The 17,935-nt window shown below is 43.8% G+C and overlaps 1 protein-coding gene across 2 annotated transcripts in view; it reads right to left on the bottom strand.

Moving 5' to 3' along the window:
* The window catches only part of Csmd1 (CUB and Sushi multiple domains 1), a 1,426,468-nt gene that overhangs the window by 202,738 nt on the left and 1,205,795 nt on the right, over positions 1 to 17,935 (bottom strand). For both annotated transcript variants that reach the window (XM_041673587.1, XM_041673588.1), the window contains exons 24-26: positions 7,789 to 7,980; positions 7,036 to 7,162; positions 1,670 to 1,872 (exon numbers count right to left, since the gene is read on the bottom strand). In XM_041673587.1, the coding sequence (XP_041529521.1) occupies positions 1,670 to 1,872; positions 7,036 to 7,162; positions 7,789 to 7,980 (522 nt within the window). The remainder of the gene's footprint in view (positions 1 to 1,669; positions 1,873 to 7,035; positions 7,163 to 7,788; positions 7,981 to 17,935) is intronic.

The following is a 17,935-nucleotide window of genomic DNA, read 5'->3' as shown; positions in this document are numbered from 1 at the left end:
TTTCTCACGTCACAGATATTCCATGTTTTTATATCCTAATTTTTCCTTTCTGTGAACTTCAAGATGATCTTACAGAAACTCAGCAAGAGAAAGTCTGATGCTAGGTGTGGAAGCACCAGCAACCCCAACACTGGGAGGCAGAAACGGGGAGATGACTTGTTCTAGGCTAGTCTGAACTCCATCGTTTAGCCAGGGAGTGATGGATAAGTGAATTCAAAGTTCCTTCCACAGTGGACTCCTCCTACCTCTTCCAAGAAGTGTGATACCCAGCCTTGAAGAGATGTGTAGGAAGCTTAGCTGTGGGGTGCAATGAGGAAGATGCCCAGTGAGGGCAGGCTGTGTGATGTGCAGCTGCAGCTGTGCCACACTGGGCAAACTTACAATGGGAAGACCGTCAGGGATGTTCAGGGGTTGGGGGTGGTGCAAGAAGGGGTAGAGCAGAGGTATCGGTCTGACTGTGTTAGCAGGGTCCTCTCTAGGAACATAACTGATAGAGTGGATTACACATTCAAGGGGGATTGGTTTAGAGCAACTTCCACAATATCCCAATATGGCCTGGATAGTCCAACAATGGCTGTCCTACACTGGAGAGACCAGGAATGCTGCTAAAGGATGTCTTAGCAGCATCCAAATTTGGGCAACTATGAATGCAGCTGCTGGAAACTTCCATGTGGAGGTGTTGCACGGACATTACATTTTCAGTGCAGTTGGATAAAGAACACAGTCCTCAGTCACATCGTTAGGCATCCTTTCAGCTATAATTCAGTAGGAGCTAATGTATTAGTGACTTCAAGCCTTAGCCCGAGGAAGGATGCAGACACTTGGAAAGTAGAGGTAGAAACACAGTATAAATAAGCCTTGTCAGCAAGTGCCTGAGGCCCCATCCAGACTCAAAATCAAATCAGGGAACCCAGAGTTAATGCCAGGTTCAGGAGAACCCCAGACACAAGCCCCACTTTCCCATATTGATGTCACTGACATCCGCCTTCTACTACTGCCTAGATAGTTGCGGTCCAGGTGAAAGCTTTGAAGCCATTCTTCCCCCTCCAGCATCCCTCCTTGGTAATATACACAGTTCCCTAGCCAACCATACTCCTGACAATGATGGATCGAGGACATACCACCATAAAATACAGCCACTGACGTTTGAGAAAAGCAGCTCTGTGACCTCCTGCCACTGCATCTCCTGTGGAGGCACCTAGGAATCCTCTGCAAGGTTAGTCACATGACTGCCTGCCATACCATTCTTCCCTAGGAGCAGAGGGAGGCACACACACACACAGTGATGTGGAGAGGATTCTCACCCAGCAGGGCTGACAGGGCTCACTACTGACTGCCATCCGGTCACACCCTTTGCTTTCATCTGAGTTTTTCTTTCTCTCCTTGGGTCTTCACGTACAGAGACTCCAAGTTCACACAAAACCCATACTAAGTTAGCAATGCTTTTCTTATGCGCATTTGTCCTTTGTCATAGGGAGACCTTGGTGTTGAACCCAGCTACAGATGAGACTAGAAATCTCTCCCCTCCATGAAAAAGCAAGGAAAGAAATCTCTTCCCCTTTCCAAGTCTCAATTTAAGCTAAGCAAACATTGCTCAATCACATAGGAACAGAGTCCCGTGCCCTGGCAAGCCCTGGCGTTGAAGGAAGAAACAGATATTTGCACCTACTGGAAAACTGGATGGAGAAGCCAGACTTGCTGATGAAAAAGTCACTGTCAAATTGCAGGGTGAGGGAGTTGAAGGTGCTGTGGATATCCTCAGGCAGGGCCGAGCCGCTCCACTCCTTCAGCAAGATGTTGCTGTCCACGGGGCCATCCCAGACCTTGAGGATGTCGTGAGCAGTCTCGGTGTCAAACACGATGAAGTGGAGACTGCAAGAGAGAGCAGAGCTTCTGTGTTCAGGGAGCATCCCACTTGCCCTCCACGGAGGGCTTCACCCTAGACACAAGCGTGTACGGACCACCAGCCATTTCACACTCCCATCAAACCTGTTCTAACACATCTGACAAAGAAGAATGGGGGTCCGGGCATCTCAGAACATAGCACAGTCCAAAGGCATCAGTCCTGGTGTGCAGAGCTGTGGTATAGACTAAACTGACTGAACATCTCAGTCCAAGACTGCTGGATGGTTTTTTCTTTCTTTCTTTTTTTTATTTTTCCATTCAAAAATTTCCGCTTCCTCTCCTCCTTCCATTCCCCCTCTTGCTCCTCCACCCCCCCTCCTCCCTCCCCCTCCAGTCTTAAGAGAGGGCAGGGTACCTTGCCCTGTGGGAAGTCCAAGGCCCTCGCCCCCTCCATCCAGGCCTAGCTGCACTGGGACTGAAGGAACATGTGATCAAACCGGACTCTCTGAATGTGGCTGACAATGGGGGCTGACCGAGAAGCCATTGATAATGGCACTGGGATTTGTTTCTACTGCATCTACTGGCTTTTTAGGATTCTACTCTGTTTGGATTTTTTTTTTTTTTATAATTTTAGCCAGAGCAACCACACCCCTAACAAGTTTGGTTCACCGGCTTCTTCTTATCAATGCTATTCTTAATATGCCACTTGGTGGCAGCACACACCCCGGAAGAAAGACTTGGAATACAGCCCATTAACTTGGTCTGTTCTTAAGTCGTTCTGCAAATTTTATCTTCAGAGTCAGCACATTGTTTGAGACAACACCACCACCACGACAGAAATGCCCAATATGAATTCTCTTCTTTATAGCATTTTATCCACTCCTATTAGACTTACAGGTGTTTCCCAGAACCATCTTTACACCCGAGGAGGCTCACAAGGATGACGGGCAGATAGAAGAATTTAACTAAAAGGCCAGTAAAAGCCATTTTCCTCGAAGTTCTTTATAGGTTTTCATTTACTGGTTATTGCTCATGGATCTTGCCACAGATACAATGACTGCACCTGACCTACGTGAATCTCAGCCACATCATTTCCCACACATTACAGATAGAAAGGATTGGCACATCTCACCTGGGTAAAGCATAAAATGTGGAGTGTACATTTAGACATTCAGAATAGTGTATGTAAAGGACAGCATGTAGTAGAATTCACAGCTCCGCATTTTCTCAATAATTTATCCCACTTGTTTCAACTCTTCTTAAAAATAAAATTTTATGAGTCCATTCATATATCCCCTGCACACTACAAGCCAATCACCTGCTTGTCCTAATACCCCCACTGTGTGTTGTGATATTCTCATTTAGACTTTCAGCATCTCCATATGTGCTAGCGTGTAAGATCCCTGAGTACCTGGATCCCCTCTATATGTTTAATGGGGAGCTTGAAGAGGGAACCATGTAGACTGTATGTACCTGTGGTATTCCCAGTTTAATTTTACACTTGGGATCATGAGTCTCCAAGGTGAAAAGTAGAGTCTGTTAATTTATTTCAAGATTTATTTTACTTTATTTTTCATTTATGTGAACATGCATGTGTATGTGTGTATATTTCCATGATCTCCAGCTGTCTGTCTGTCTGTCTGTCTCTCTCTCTCTCTGTGACCCTTTTCTCTTCAACTGTCACTGCATCTTCCTTTTATGCTCTTATCCTCTTCCTGGGTCATCTTTCCAGGATGTTTTCCCAGATTTTTTATCTGTCCCAAGAAATGAACTTGGTGTTTCCCTAGACAAATGGCCCTCACTCAAGAGCCCTGTCATAAAAAGCAGATTGAAATGTTCTGGGGTTACTTGCTGCCTGACAGAAAGACACTCCAACCCAGACAGGACAAGAGAGACCAAAGTCATTAATACAACCATTATTCTCTTAAAAGTCTACATGAGGCATAATATTGACAACGTTGATAATGTTCTGTCTGTAATGTTCGTACTATGTAAGCTTGCTAAGCAACTCCTTCAACCATACCACCCAGGACAATATCCCATGGACAATCAGGAACAGAAAAACCAAGAGAGCTTTCTGAATGGCGGCAGAAGGGCAGTAAAGGCAAAGGCACAGTGTCCCCATGTTGTGATCCAGAGTGAAGTCCTTGGTGTCCTTTACTGGTATTCACACCTTGTCACCTTTATTGTATACATCCCTGCCATGCTCAGCACTGGAATACACTCAGTAACTCAGAGAAATATTAGCCCGTGACTCAAATAGGACCAAGGTCACTCCAGTGCCTTGGTTTTAGACCTTTAATGAAATTCAGACCAGGTAGGCACAACATAATGCTAAAACTGTAAACAGAAGCTGCTGCAAAACCCTCCAGGGGAATTTAGAAGAATAACTGGAGATAGGGAAGTATGGAGGGAGGGGCTGGCAACATATATTCTGTACTTTACTATAGCAGTATAACACAGCACCATGTACAGTGGATATGCACCATGGAATATGAAAGTTACAATCTCTTCCAGAACAAATATCCCCTGATAGACATCCTAACACATTCTCTCACTGTTCTTGACAAAACACCACCCAAGAATGGTCTGAATCTCAAAGGAGGCCCAGCTACAACTATCTCAGAGAATGCAACCATCCTTTTCTGGCTTCCATATGCAGCTGCTCACGAATATTTGCAGTGTGGAAACTATCCCTGCTTAAAAGTCAGAGCATGAATGCATGGTGACGTTTCCACCTGCAGTAGGACAAGCTGTACACATGTGCTCACTGGTAATTTCCAGGTAGAAAATGTAGGCAATTTGGACGGTGTCCCCAGTGAAATCATTAAGGCTTATTAAACTCCCTGCAAATGTGAAAACCAAGATCAGGTTATTTTCTTTTTGTAAGTATGGTAAAATTAAAATCAAAACACTACAATGTCTACTTTTAGTTATTTTTCAAGCAACCATTTTCAAAAGTCAGGCCTATGTTCTGAAATGGGTTACTTCATCAGAGTTACAGGGAAGTGAGTTGAATGTCAACTGAGTAAATTATTCACAAATACATCTCTCTCTTAGCATCTTTATTATTTAATTTCTTTGCATTAAAAAGATGTGTTGATAAAATTGATAATGCTTACTGTCAGGGTAGATGTAGATTAAGAGTTTTCTAGAATGGAACGGAGGTATACATGATTGCCTCTAGACAGATACCTACTACGTGTCAAAGTTAGATTATGATAGAGAAGCTGTACATTTGTGGGCTGGGGAGAGTGACATGTTGACATGCGAACATGACCTGGGCTTGATTCTCAGACACACCAAAAAAGGCTGGGGATGATGGTGCACATTTACCATCTCAGCACTAGGGAGGCAGAGAAGCAGTTTCCTGGGGGAACTCTAGCCTGCCAGTCTATCCCAATGGTTGAGTGCTGGCCAGTGAGAGACACTGATTCACAAAACCCAAAACAAAACAAAGCAAAAAGAGGGGGTGAAAGGCTCCTGGGAACGACACTAAAGTTAATGCCTGGCCTCTGCACATGCCAGTTCCCTTGCCACCACAAACACACACATATATACACACAAATAAAAATACAATAAAATTTATATATTTATTAATATTACATAACATCCTTGTGATTCCATCTCTCTTCTCTTATTAATATTTAATGGAGGCTGAGAGTCACCTGCAAGCTTGACACAACACCTGCTCTCATTCATGGGGAGACATTGCCCCTTTTCATTCAGGATAACAAACCACCCAGGGAATTCTGAGAAAAGTACACTTTGAAGTCCTTCCAAGAGACAGAATTCTGTTTACTTGGAGTCATTTGCAATGGTGGATGTTTTCTACTCCTTCGAGTTAGTGGAATGATCTCTGTCTCACTCCAGCCAGGCAATCACCACTCGTGGAATTAATATTTACATTTATGTCATACAGTGGACAAGTGACTTTATTGACTTTGCTGCTCAAATTCACCTTGGTGGTCTCCTGTTACACCAATCATTATCTCAACTACAGGATGCATTAAAATTTAAGTGAACTCTAAGGTAGTCTCTTGGCATTCTGTATGCTTTTGTTAGTGGGCAGAATAATGGGTTTCATGGTAGCGTTTTCCTACATGAATAGAAGGTATCTTTATGACATTCACTCCCTGTCCCCTAAATGAGTCCTTCCTCCCATTCAGCATTTCCCTTCCTATTGCCTAGGAGTCTCCCTTCTACACTACTCTCTCTCTCTCTCTTTCTCTCCCCTTTTCTCCTTCCTTCCCTTCCCCATCAGTTTTAGGTTCTCGTTCTTTCCCCTCTTACACAATGAAGATCTAGTGTGAGGTCAGTCACATGGAGCTATAGTCAAGAAGAACTTACATCACAATTAATTCCCTTCTGTGCTATGTGATGATCTTGGGCAGACAACCCATCAGAACTTTAAAAATACTGCTCTGTGTGAGCTTAAGAAACTCACCACCAACTCTCGATTACAACATAAAGCTTTGGTTTAAATGCCTCCCTATTTTCTTCGGCTTTTCATGATTTCATTTCTTCACTCTAACTTCAGGTTGGCATCCTCTTTTCTACCTTCTCCTAGGACTGCATGTCAGTTCCTGTCTGTTTGTATCCTTTGTTCTCGTTCACTGACAAGGCAAGAGATTGGGTTGATCTCTTCACACTGGAACCCTGGCTGGTCTCACAGGCCTGTTCTGGCACATGGCTTACTGGCTAAGGCAAGCAGAAAATACAATTTTTCCTTTCTTGCTGCCAAGACTCCTCCATCATGATTCATTCTACAGGAACAAAACCCAAGGAGGGTCTCTGGCCTTCTTAGACCAGCCCTCTGATGATGAACATCTGAAGATGGCCATGGAAGTGAGCTTCCATGCAAAGCCATCAAAGTCCATCAAAGCCCATCAAAGTCCAGGTGCACATTAGACACACGCAGACAGCCCACAGAATTGGCACTCAGTGCCGAGGGTACCGTGTTCACAGCAGAGCTCGCTGACACATGCAGCCCCTTTTCATTATTATAGACAGCTGGGCACGCAACTACAAAAGCCTAGAAAAACGCACCAGGAACAGTTTAGCCACAGATGAACGCTTTCTTGTTGAGCTCCCAGACATTAATCAGACAGTCCGTGCCCTATTGCTGCTCTTGCAAAAACACTGGCCAGACCTCCCACTGTTCCATGACTGATAACACACAGCAAATACCTGATGGTCTTTCCAGGATCAGCCTCTATGGTCCAAGTGCAGTGCAGGTTGTTGTCATAGGGGGCGGGGTAGCCGGGAGACAGTATGCGCCCTGATGTGGCTGCATGGATCAAACCTCCACATTCCGCTGCAAAAGACACACAGAGAGGAGGCTTACTGGCGTGTCTGAGCTTCTACTTAGCTAGTTTTGTCTGGGCTTCTTTTTAGTTTTGCAAACAAGGCCTAGCATGCCTGTATTAATTCATATAAGAGGAATCAGTCACCTGTCCATCTTATCTTTTATTACTTTCCAAGCTAAACCTCCACCTGTAACCAGTATCTCTAGGGCTATGAGAGGTGAGAATGCAAACATTGGCACTCTCGGGCCGACTTCTAGTGATAACCCTGCAGTCAACACTCCCCAGGACTGGCTGTCTGCCCTTCATTTCTAGCATGTATATACACACATCTTGGGAATGGCTATAGAAGACTATCCTCCAGGCCACAATGCTTCACCCATGCTACTGCCCAGAAGTAAGTCTAATAGACTCATTGGCTTGTAAGCGTTAACTGTGGTAGAATTGACTTTCTTGGGGTCTTAGGAGGGGTAGATGCTTCTATGTCTCCCTTGGGGATGCAGCCTGCCTATATATAAACACAATGATTGATCTGTGACATCCTTGCCCTTTCCCAAGAACAAGTCCCAAGCCAGACGGAGCATGCGCTCTTTGGCCTGGCTCGTGACTGGAGTCTGACCCAGCTTTCCCAACTCACCCACACAGGAAGGCATAGGCTTGTCCCACACCCTCCGGTCCCCACTCAGGCAGGTCAGAGTATTGCTGCCATGCATTGCATAGCCTGGGTTGCAGCTGTAGAGAACCACAGTGTCTGTGAAGTGGCCGTCGTCTCGGATTCTGTAGCCGTAGTTTGGAATGCCCGGGTCCTCACATTTCACCAGGTCAAAGCCTAGAGCGAGAAAGGGACAGGTGAATCAACTCAAGAGAGAACACAGCAGCCTTTAAACTGGACGCTTTGAAGTGCTGGAAGAAAAAGACATGGTGTACTTTCAAAGGAGAAAGGAATTGTGGGTCTCTAAGGTCTATCTGCAAATGGCTCCTCTCTCTCTCTATTCTCTGCCTCACAGTGCTCTGTGTTTTTGCTGTCCTATTCATACCTCTGGTCAGAAAGTTGCTTTCTCCAGCTCAAAATTTCCTACACTCATAGCCTTTGCATCTACTTCCTGTTCAGCTCAGACCTCCAGGAGAGAGGTATGACATGCTGTCATGGAGGACACTCACAGCAAGAGCTCACAGCAGTCTGAATCACAACACCCATCTCCTGACAGCTTCCACACCGCCAAGATATCAGGCATCATGGGAGTTTACAAAGCTGCTGTTGGGAAATAGCTTGGGAAAAAGTCCGTTGGTAAGTGCCTGCCAGGGAAGCGCAAGACCAGTCTGGATCCTTAGTAGCTACATAAAAAGGCTGTCAGGGCAGAAGGTAGAAACAGGAGCATCCCTGGAGCTTGACAGCCAATCACGGAGCTCCAGGTTCAGTGGTAGACCTTGTCTCAGAAAATAAGATGGGGAACAATTGAGGAAGATACCCATCCTCAACCACCCATCTTCATACACACCCAGGATGGCTGCATAACCACAGTCATCCCTGCCCACCCAAACTGGTTCGCAGAGGTCCTGCTGCCTAGTCTCCAGAGGACCTCCGCAGCTCCTCAGACTCCAGAACAAATCGCAGAGATATCTCACCATGAGCCTTTAAATGAGTAAGTGACAGAAATGAAGACTTAGCTGTTGGGTTCTGAGGGCTGTATATTGTTCTCATGAGAGGCAGCCTAACCCAAACATATTTCTCTGCAGACCATGATGCAAATTTCAGTGCTTATAAAAAGCAGAGCTAAAATGTGGTGGGCCATGTGGTCTGTTTGCTTCCATTCCTACCCAACGCTTCCCTCCCAAATTAGATTAAATTCAAAAATGGATGTGTGACTTCCACAGTGTTTGCCTGTCGAGCTCGCACGCCTCTGAGGGGAATTGCTCTTTGCATTTATGGTTTGGCTTTACTCCAGCGAGCTTTAAATAAGCAAGACCAAAGCTTGCTGCCCTGGAGATGGAGAGAAGAGAGAACAGCCTGCCTGTCCTTTCCTAGGCTGCACCCCAGCTTCCTTTTGCAAAGTTTCCTGCTCTGCAGTATCAGAGACTTCAGTGGCCATGAAATCATTACCTTTCCAGTAACTCTGCTCTATTTTCAAGTGCTAACCATTAAAAATATAATGGTTGCCAGAGCAGAAGCGCCTGCCATGTTGGTGGAAACAGGGACAGCTTGAATAGCCACAGCTCAGGGTAGGAATGAGGAGAGAACCTCCACTGATGCAGTTTTGAAGATGTGCAACTACACCATCTCAACAGAATCCTGAGACTTGTGCAATGTGTGAACAAGTCCTCCAGGGCCCCAGGGCTGCACAGGGCCTGAGTGATGATCTAAGCCTGCACTGTTCTGATGCTGTCTCTGCTGGCTTTGGGGTTTGGAAGGGATGTCATCTGAACTATGGGCTTCAGTATGCAATTCTGCCCAGGCCTGGGGACAACAGGGTGCAGAATGACCAGCTAGGGTTCAGTAACCTCACACCTAGAGGAAGGTTCTATGGATGAAAGTGAAGGTTGTGCCCAAATGTCTTAAACTGGGTATGGTGAGCAGCAGTCCAGGGGAGCATTCACTTGGGAACTGGTTAAACAGACAAGGTCTAGGCAGACAATCAACACCACAAAGACAAGGTTGAGTCTTATTGTCAGTACTATTGTATCAAGACCCCAAATCAGCTAAAGTATCCAGATAATGTGACACTTCACACACAATAGGCCACTCAAGTCCTGCCACTGAGGGACCCAACTGGAGCCCACTCAGAGACTCTGTCCACACTGCATTCCTGAGGCAGCCAGGCCCTAAAGAGTCTCTGAAGTGCACTCACTATCATCCAGAAGTCCATCTGCCGCTGTTGTTGGGATTTCGATGCTGTAAGGTCATAAAAATGTCCCAGGTGGATCCATGTTCGGGATATGCAGAGGTCAGAAGCCCTCAGTGGGATTGCTACAGCAGACTGTTGACAATATTGAGGGACCTGAGCTTGATCAGGTTTTTAAATCATATATCTGCTTGGCATCTCTACAAAATGCCTATTTGGTATTAGGGTCTCAGCCACAGTTGAAGTAGGGTAAATTTTCCTATTCCGCTAATGCATGTCAATTAATTGTGCAGTCACAAATGCATACACACACTGTCACATACATTCACACGGAGAGAGGTCAGCAAACACACACATCCCAACTGTGTGGGAAGATGAGAACATACATCTACAAACAGTCCCAGGGGCCATTCAGCTTCACAATCAATCATGTCTTCTATATAGAGCGAACACCTCCCTGGAAACTTTCTTTAGTGTGGATGTGTGCTTGTATTTATGGAGGAAGGGCAGCCATGCTCTTGGGAGCCCAGCGAATGGTTTTGGTAGAGCATAGCCACCACTGCCCAGCCACCACTGCCCAGATGGTCCACCGATGTGAGTACTTAAGATAATAATCAGAATACATGTCCCATATGTTGAGCAAGTGTGTTCTTTGTTAGACCAAATCTCCTAGGTCTACAAATATTGTTATTCCACACTTAGAAGAACATTGTCTTCTCTCTTAATGGCTTGAAGTCTTTATTTGAACCAAAGAAAAAAGAAACATTAAAAAAAAGCAAGCAGCAGAGCTAATAACACATATTAGTAATAATGTTGACTGAATTTGATGTAGAGAAAGGTTTTAGAGAGTTGTGTTTATTGCCCTTTCTATCACTTAGTCTAGGAATTTGTTTGTAACACATGTCAGGGCAAGCAGGGACGCTGGTTATTGATGGGGAAGGGACAGTCAGTCTTCCTAGGCTGTGTAATATTTCTTCCTGTACTTTTATTACTTCTACAAAGGTCACATGAAATCTGCTGCCTTGTAAAAGTCCTGCGCTCAATTCTGCACCCTTGTAGGCTTGCCCAGTGTCTTCTGTGAAATATACCCTTCCTTCTTGGAAGGTGAGGGAGGACTTGACCATTTCCGAGCACATTTAACCAACTGTCAATCCACTAAAGAGAGCTTTGTCCGGCTAAACTTCTAATGGCTTGCTAATTCACACAGTTAAGTGGAAAGCAGAGACATTTACACCTGGGGGTGCAGGTAATATGGCTTTGGTAGATAGTTTAGTGGGATGGGAGGAAGGCATTTAGCCTCCCAGAGCAAAGGCTGCAAATGTCGCTTGTACAACCAAAGAGCTTAGTCACAAGCCATGAAACAATGCACTGCCTGCATGGGTCCTTGGGATTAGACCAGAGCCTGCCTGGGTCTCCAGCCTTGGAACCACCAATGTTCCAGCTGCCCCTGAAGACAGCAAGAGCCCTGAGTCTGACTCTCTTGGTCTCCAGAAAGGCAGGTCTACAGTGGCGCAGTAGATCAGTCCTCACCATCTACAGCTATAATAATCCAACACTACTTTCAGCATCGATATGAGTCCATCTGAAACTGCAGAGGTCTGAAATGATGCTACGTCTTTCTATAGTAAGTCTTCATTGTTTTCAGGGAATATTTACTACAGGTTATTTTTTCTAACTCTAAGTTATTAGAAGACATTCTACTTGAGTCTATAAAAATATTTCTTTGAAGAGACATCTCCAATAGAATGTGAACTTAAAAAGATTTCTCAATGGTTTATATGAAGTCAACTAAGCAAAGTCATAGCTAAAGAGTGCAGGCAAGTAATCTCTCCTATGGTGAAGCCACAAGGCTGCCAGGAATCAGTGTGAATACTGCCTGCGTGTTTTCTTTGTATCACAGAGACTTTGAAAAATAAATCAAGTTATTTGTGTCAAAACATTATGAGGAACTATGGTCTAAGCCTGAATATTTAGTCATTTTGCTTCTATCTGTCTCCTAGAGATTTCTTCATAAGTCATCAGCACAGCAAGGATGCTGGGAACAAGATGTTCTAGTCAAAACAAGATCCAAACATCAAGTAGAATAAAATTACTCCCAGTATCTCTTACAATAATTACCCATTTTGATAGTCTTTCCACCATCTTTTTTCTAAGACATGTCTTTTCTCCTACCTCTCCATGTCTAATGAGGACTTACTATTGGAATAGACTGTATTTTAATCCCCTAATATTCTAAGTAAAGCTCCACTCTGCATGTATTTCTCTGTTCAGTAAGGACTAAGAGTTGGGTGTCTTTAGCTCTGGCTAAGTGCCCTGGAGAATGTAGTTTTCTGCTCAGTGAGCTACACAAGCAGGTTAGAGGAGACACCTGTAACTGGCAGATCCATAGTGTCGTCTCCTGTGAGCAAATGAAACCATCAGAAACTTGTGGCAGGCCCCCACCATCCAGCTTTGCATGAGGCATTTCAACATGGACAATATTCTTGCGTTAGCAAACTAATAATTTTCTTAGTAATCTATGAAAGCTTCTTATCTTTAAAACACAGACAAGGATTCCACACATCTGATTTAGAAAGGAGACGTATACTGTCAAAAGTCTAAATATCCTTTTTGTTATTTCTACTTGCAGTTGTATGAAATAAAGGAGAGGCCCATGTGGGTTCACTTGCTTATACTAAATTTTGTGACTTACTTTAGAAGGGGAGTTAATTAATACTGAACTTCTTGAAGTGGTTAATTGACCTGTGGTTTAGCACACAACTCATACTCAATAATACAACTCTCCAAGTGCAGTATTTGCATTTAGTTTGAAAATATTGAGTTATAAACCGGTGTCATTTCTCGGTTATGGCTACTACTGGTGTCCATTGATTTATTAGGTGAGGTAATTTTTCACTGATTATTTTCATTTTCCCCATATATTGTTTTTCCCACACATTAACTTTTAACATTGCTCTTATTATTCTGTGATATGAGAGGCCTTGTGTCAAGATATTATAAATTTTCAGTAAAATAACAACAGAGAACATGATGTTGATGATACTCAAAAAGAATGTGAGTTTCTGAGCTCCAGGGAGAGACAGGAAAGCCAAAAGGTCTAGGCTAGAAACAAAATAATGAAAATGCCTCCTGATATCCCTAAAACCAACCAGTGAATATTATCACATAACTCATGTCTGTACAATAAAAATACACTAATGCACTTTTTATTTGAGTGGATGAAGCAGGGGCATGACATACAAAGGCCTTTCAAGTTGATCCTGAAATATTACACCATTCTGAATCTGCTTTCTAAAACCAAGACAACATTCATTCTGGCTGGCTCTGCCCTGGTGAGAGGAGCCAAGACCTGGGACAACATCCACTCTGAGGTATCTCTGTAGAGGAATTCAAAACCTTCAACCTCTGATTTCTTATTATGCATTCTACTTTCTGTGCTTTAGGGTGAGACAGGAAGGAGCAGGGATACATCTGGGGAGCAGCAGCATGACATGAAGACGCACCTCTGGGGAGCAGCAGCATGACATGAAGACGCACCTCTGGTTATCATCTCCATCTACACACTAAGCCTGGAACCTCAGCCAATGACCCTGACTTACTGTTGGGCAATGAACACTGTTGGGCTCAGAGAACAGAAGAAAGAGGACCCACTTTCTAGTCAGTAGCCAAGAAGATAAATACTGCTAAAAGTGTTTTGCTAAATGCTGGAGCAGAGGGCGTGTGGAGGTACAGAGAGGTGTGTGGGCACTGGAAGGAATAGGTCACACTATGAAGAAGAAAGTCATTTGGACAGTTCTAGAAGGAAACACAGGGACCTTGCCAAGTTCTCAAATCAGAGTGAAAACATACTGGAACCACAGTTCTCCCCTCAGGCATGGAGGCATGGCAGAAAAAGAACATGATACCCAGAGAAGAACAAATGATAGGCAGCCCAGCCAAGATCTCTGGAGTTTCTGAAGCTGTCTGTCAAAGATGTGGGGTTCTGAGGGGTTGGACTGAAGAGGAGAGAGGTTTGGGAATAAAAAATACATTGACCTCACTCTAATATATCATGAAACCTGTTCAGGCTGTCATGGAGATGTTGGGAGTCGCTTGCGCACACACACACATACACACACAAGTGCACACACACATGAGAGCTCCATAGGAATGCTGGGAATGACACACACACACACACACACACACACACACACACACACACCAGACCCAGCATTTAAGAGTTCATCTGTTGTAATGCGGAGTGGATTGGAGTGAGCACAGATAGGCAGACAGTAACTGCAAAGCTAGCAAAACCAGGGTTTCAGGGGCAGTGGTTGGTGTGAGCACATGTTAGCTAATGCAGAGGGGTCTGCAGTGGGGACACGCAAGGGACAGACACCTGTGTTAGGTGGAAACTCAGCCCACCACTGACTTGGAGATAAACAACTTTTTCCAAGGCTCCCCTAGGAGTCCAGGGAAGCAAAGAACCTCTCATTGGTAATGACGACGAGATAATTTTAGTAAACATGATTCAGAGTTTACTCACACAGAGAACAAGACACTTGGGGTCCTCTTGGATTCCAGTGGGAAAATCACACTTATGACTGAGAGTAAATTGTGACAACTGTCCAGAACACACTAATACATATTCCTGCACGGATGTACCATCCAGGCCAGGGCACTTTGTGTTCAATGGTGCACACATGCAGCTTTAGACATATATAAAGCACATTGTTTATTCCTGACATGTATGTTGAAGAATATTACATGCTGAAGAGAGTAAAAATCCTGTTCATTAAGAGTTTGTGCTCTGTACTGGATGAAAATCAACCTGTCACATGTAACATGCTGCACGTTAGCAAGAATACCATTTACTCACCCAACACATACTAAATACACAATATCTTCACTGGATACCACAGCCTTTTTCTTTTTGTTTGCTTGTTATTTTTTGTTGTTGTTGTTGTTTTGCTTTTTTGAGGCAGAGTTTCTCTGTGAGACAGTTCTGGCTGTCCTAGAACTCACTTTGTAGACCAGGCTGGCCTCAGACTCACAGAGATCCACCTGCCTCTGCCTCCTAAGTGCTGGGGTCAAAGGTGTGCGCCACCATGTCTGGCCTTCACACCATATTTCCATGCAAAGCCTCAGTCACAACTCCCAGGGCTCAGCCTAAAGAGAGGTGTCTCAGAGCCATCAAGGAAAGAATGCCTGAGGAAGACAGAGGGCATCTGTGTGTCGGTGGCCACCAGCAAAGGCCCTCACATGCCCAGTTGCATGTAGAACTTTGTTCTGTGTTATCGCTGCTAGTCCTTCCCAGTTATGTGTGCACGCTTTTCATTTCCAACTTTGTAAACTAAAAGGAGGGACGCATGTGGCAAGAGGAGACACAGATCACTTTTACATTCTATGTTGGCATCCCCCAGAGTCCTTGCAAGTTTAACCATCACCGCAAGGAAGCAACTTAATGCTATGTGGTATTAATGGTTTTCTAACATTTCTTCTCGATGTTTTCATATGCTATAGTTTCTTTTTACACACTTTAATTTTAATCTAGAATGCTGAAACAAAAACTGATACTCATATAAAATTGAAATATCAATATTATTCTTCAAAATATTATATTTACATAAGATATCTGACAGATGATAAAACTCTTGACACTGATCACATGTAGGAACTTAGTGTGCTTGCTCACAATTCATTTTTACTGATGAAATATGCTTGTGAGTGTAATCACTCCTCTTGTGTTTTTCTGTGTGTACATGTTTATGTGTGTCTAAACTCATGTGCATGTAGAAGCCAGAGATAGATGTTAGGTGCTTTTTCAATCACTCTTCACCTTATTTTCAGAGGGGACAGGTTCTGGAAAACTTATCCTACAGCCTCACTGTCTTCCCACATGAGCCCAGGAATCCACCTGTCTTTGCTTCCTCAGCACTTTCCAGGAGCACATGGCCAAGGACATGCTTTTAATGTTGGCTGTGGGGACCCAACTCAGGTCTTCACACTTACCCAGTAAGCAATTATCTCCCCAAGACAACACAGTTTTTTTTAATATAATAGTTTCTGGATAGAATGCATTAATGGATGGTAAAACTAAAAAGACGAGACAGGAAGCACAGACGCGATTCCTCTAGTTATCTAGCTGAGGACACGTGCCTAGAGTACATTATCTTTGGTGTATTCTTTGGTTCCTGAGACCATGTAGATTTAGACATATAGAAAGCACATTCTCTATTCCTGACATTTATGCTGAGGGAGAACATTAGATGCTGAAGAGACAAAACAAAACAAAAAAACCTCCTGATATCCCTAAAACCAACCAGTGAATATTATCACATAACTCATGACTGTACAATAAAAATACACTAATGCACTTTTTATTTGAGTGGATGAAGCAGGGGCATGACATACAAAGGCCTTTCAAGTTGATCCTGAAATATTATACCATTCTGAATCATTAGGAACTTGGGGTCCACACTAGCTGAAAACCAACAAGTAATAGTTAATATGTTGCATGTTAGCAGGACACCATTTGTTCAACTCACGCTGGACATACAGTATCTTTATTGGATACCATACCACATTTCTATGCAGAGCCTTAGTCACAACGTCCAGGGCTCAGACTAAGGAGAGGTGTCACAGAGCCATCAGGGAATGACCGCCTGAGGAAGACACAGGGCATCCGTGTGTCGGTGGCCAACAGCAAAGGACCTCACATGCCGAGCTGCTTGACTCCTTCCTTGAGGGTCGGTGCCAACAGGAGAGGAGCACAAGATAGCCCATGTATAGGCAGCCACTCTCGGAGTGTATGGCTGCTTCTAAATGAGCCACCTGTGCCACCCCAGGGACAAGCTGCTGACGAGAAGCCACACAGGTGAGCCCGAGGGTGGCTCTTCCTTTCATCCCACAAGTGCGCACACAAACAAAGGTTCATGCAAACATTTATGCATAGGAAACCCAGGAGTAGTACAGCCACGATCTTAGCTAACAGCGTTTCATATCTCATAGTACAGAATCCTAATCTCTGGAAGATAACACAGGACAAACCAGTGGTTCACACACAGCTAAAAATTCACAATGTAACACCTCTCCTCCAGGACCTGTTTCTCTTTTGTTCAAATTGTGTTTTGTTTGTTTTGCCTAAGAATATTATGTCTAAGGAATACATAACTTAAAGTAATATTTTTGTTTTATGCTCTGAAATTCCACAAGTTTCTAAAATACCTAGATTATTCCAAGCATCTGGTTGGCTGGCATGGGAAGCTGTGTAACAGCACAATCCTCGTGGGCAAATATGAGTAAAAATGTATAATGTGAAAACAGTTGTATATAATTCTCTAATAAATATTCATCTTGATTAAAACTAGATTGAATGGAGTTTAAAACCTGAAAATGTCAGCCCAAATGAAGACAGGATGCAGAAGAGGACCGCAACCAAAGAGACCCTGCCAACACAACCCAAACGCTGAGAAGAACAGAGAAATTATGATGGGACTTCAAGATTTTAAATTCCCAACATAAACTTGCAACAATATTTCTAAGAATATTCAGCGTTTCTGAGAAATTGCATAATTATTTTTAAAGATAAGACTAGCCTCAACATGAAATCCTTTAAATGCAAATGTTGGCAGGACAATTAGGGAAATATTCAATGATACACACACACACACACACACACACACACACACACTCTTAGAAGCATAGTTTCTCAGTATTCAATTTCAATTCCCATGATCTAAAACCTAATACATACATTCATACTTATTTGATTTTCATAATGATATCCAAATTGTTGCCTCTCACAATACTTTCTGTAAGCTCTGATCAGTATGTTCTTTTCACTCACTTTTGCCTTGGGAGCCTGAGGGTTGGCGGAACCTGACCCTGGCAGCTTATTTAGAAACATGATCCTGCATGTGGCCCTCACTTGACAAGGACTTTCCTGTTGGTGCCAGTATACAC

This window comes from Microtus oregoni, unplaced genomic scaffold, assembly GCF_018167655.1.
Source record: "Microtus oregoni isolate MIOR12 unplaced genomic scaffold, Mior012 000024F_ref0000369, whole genome shotgun sequence".
Lineage (NCBI taxonomy): Eukaryota > Metazoa > Chordata > Mammalia > Rodentia > Cricetidae > Microtus > Microtus oregoni.
This window is presented reverse-complemented; position numbering and strand designations above follow the sequence as displayed.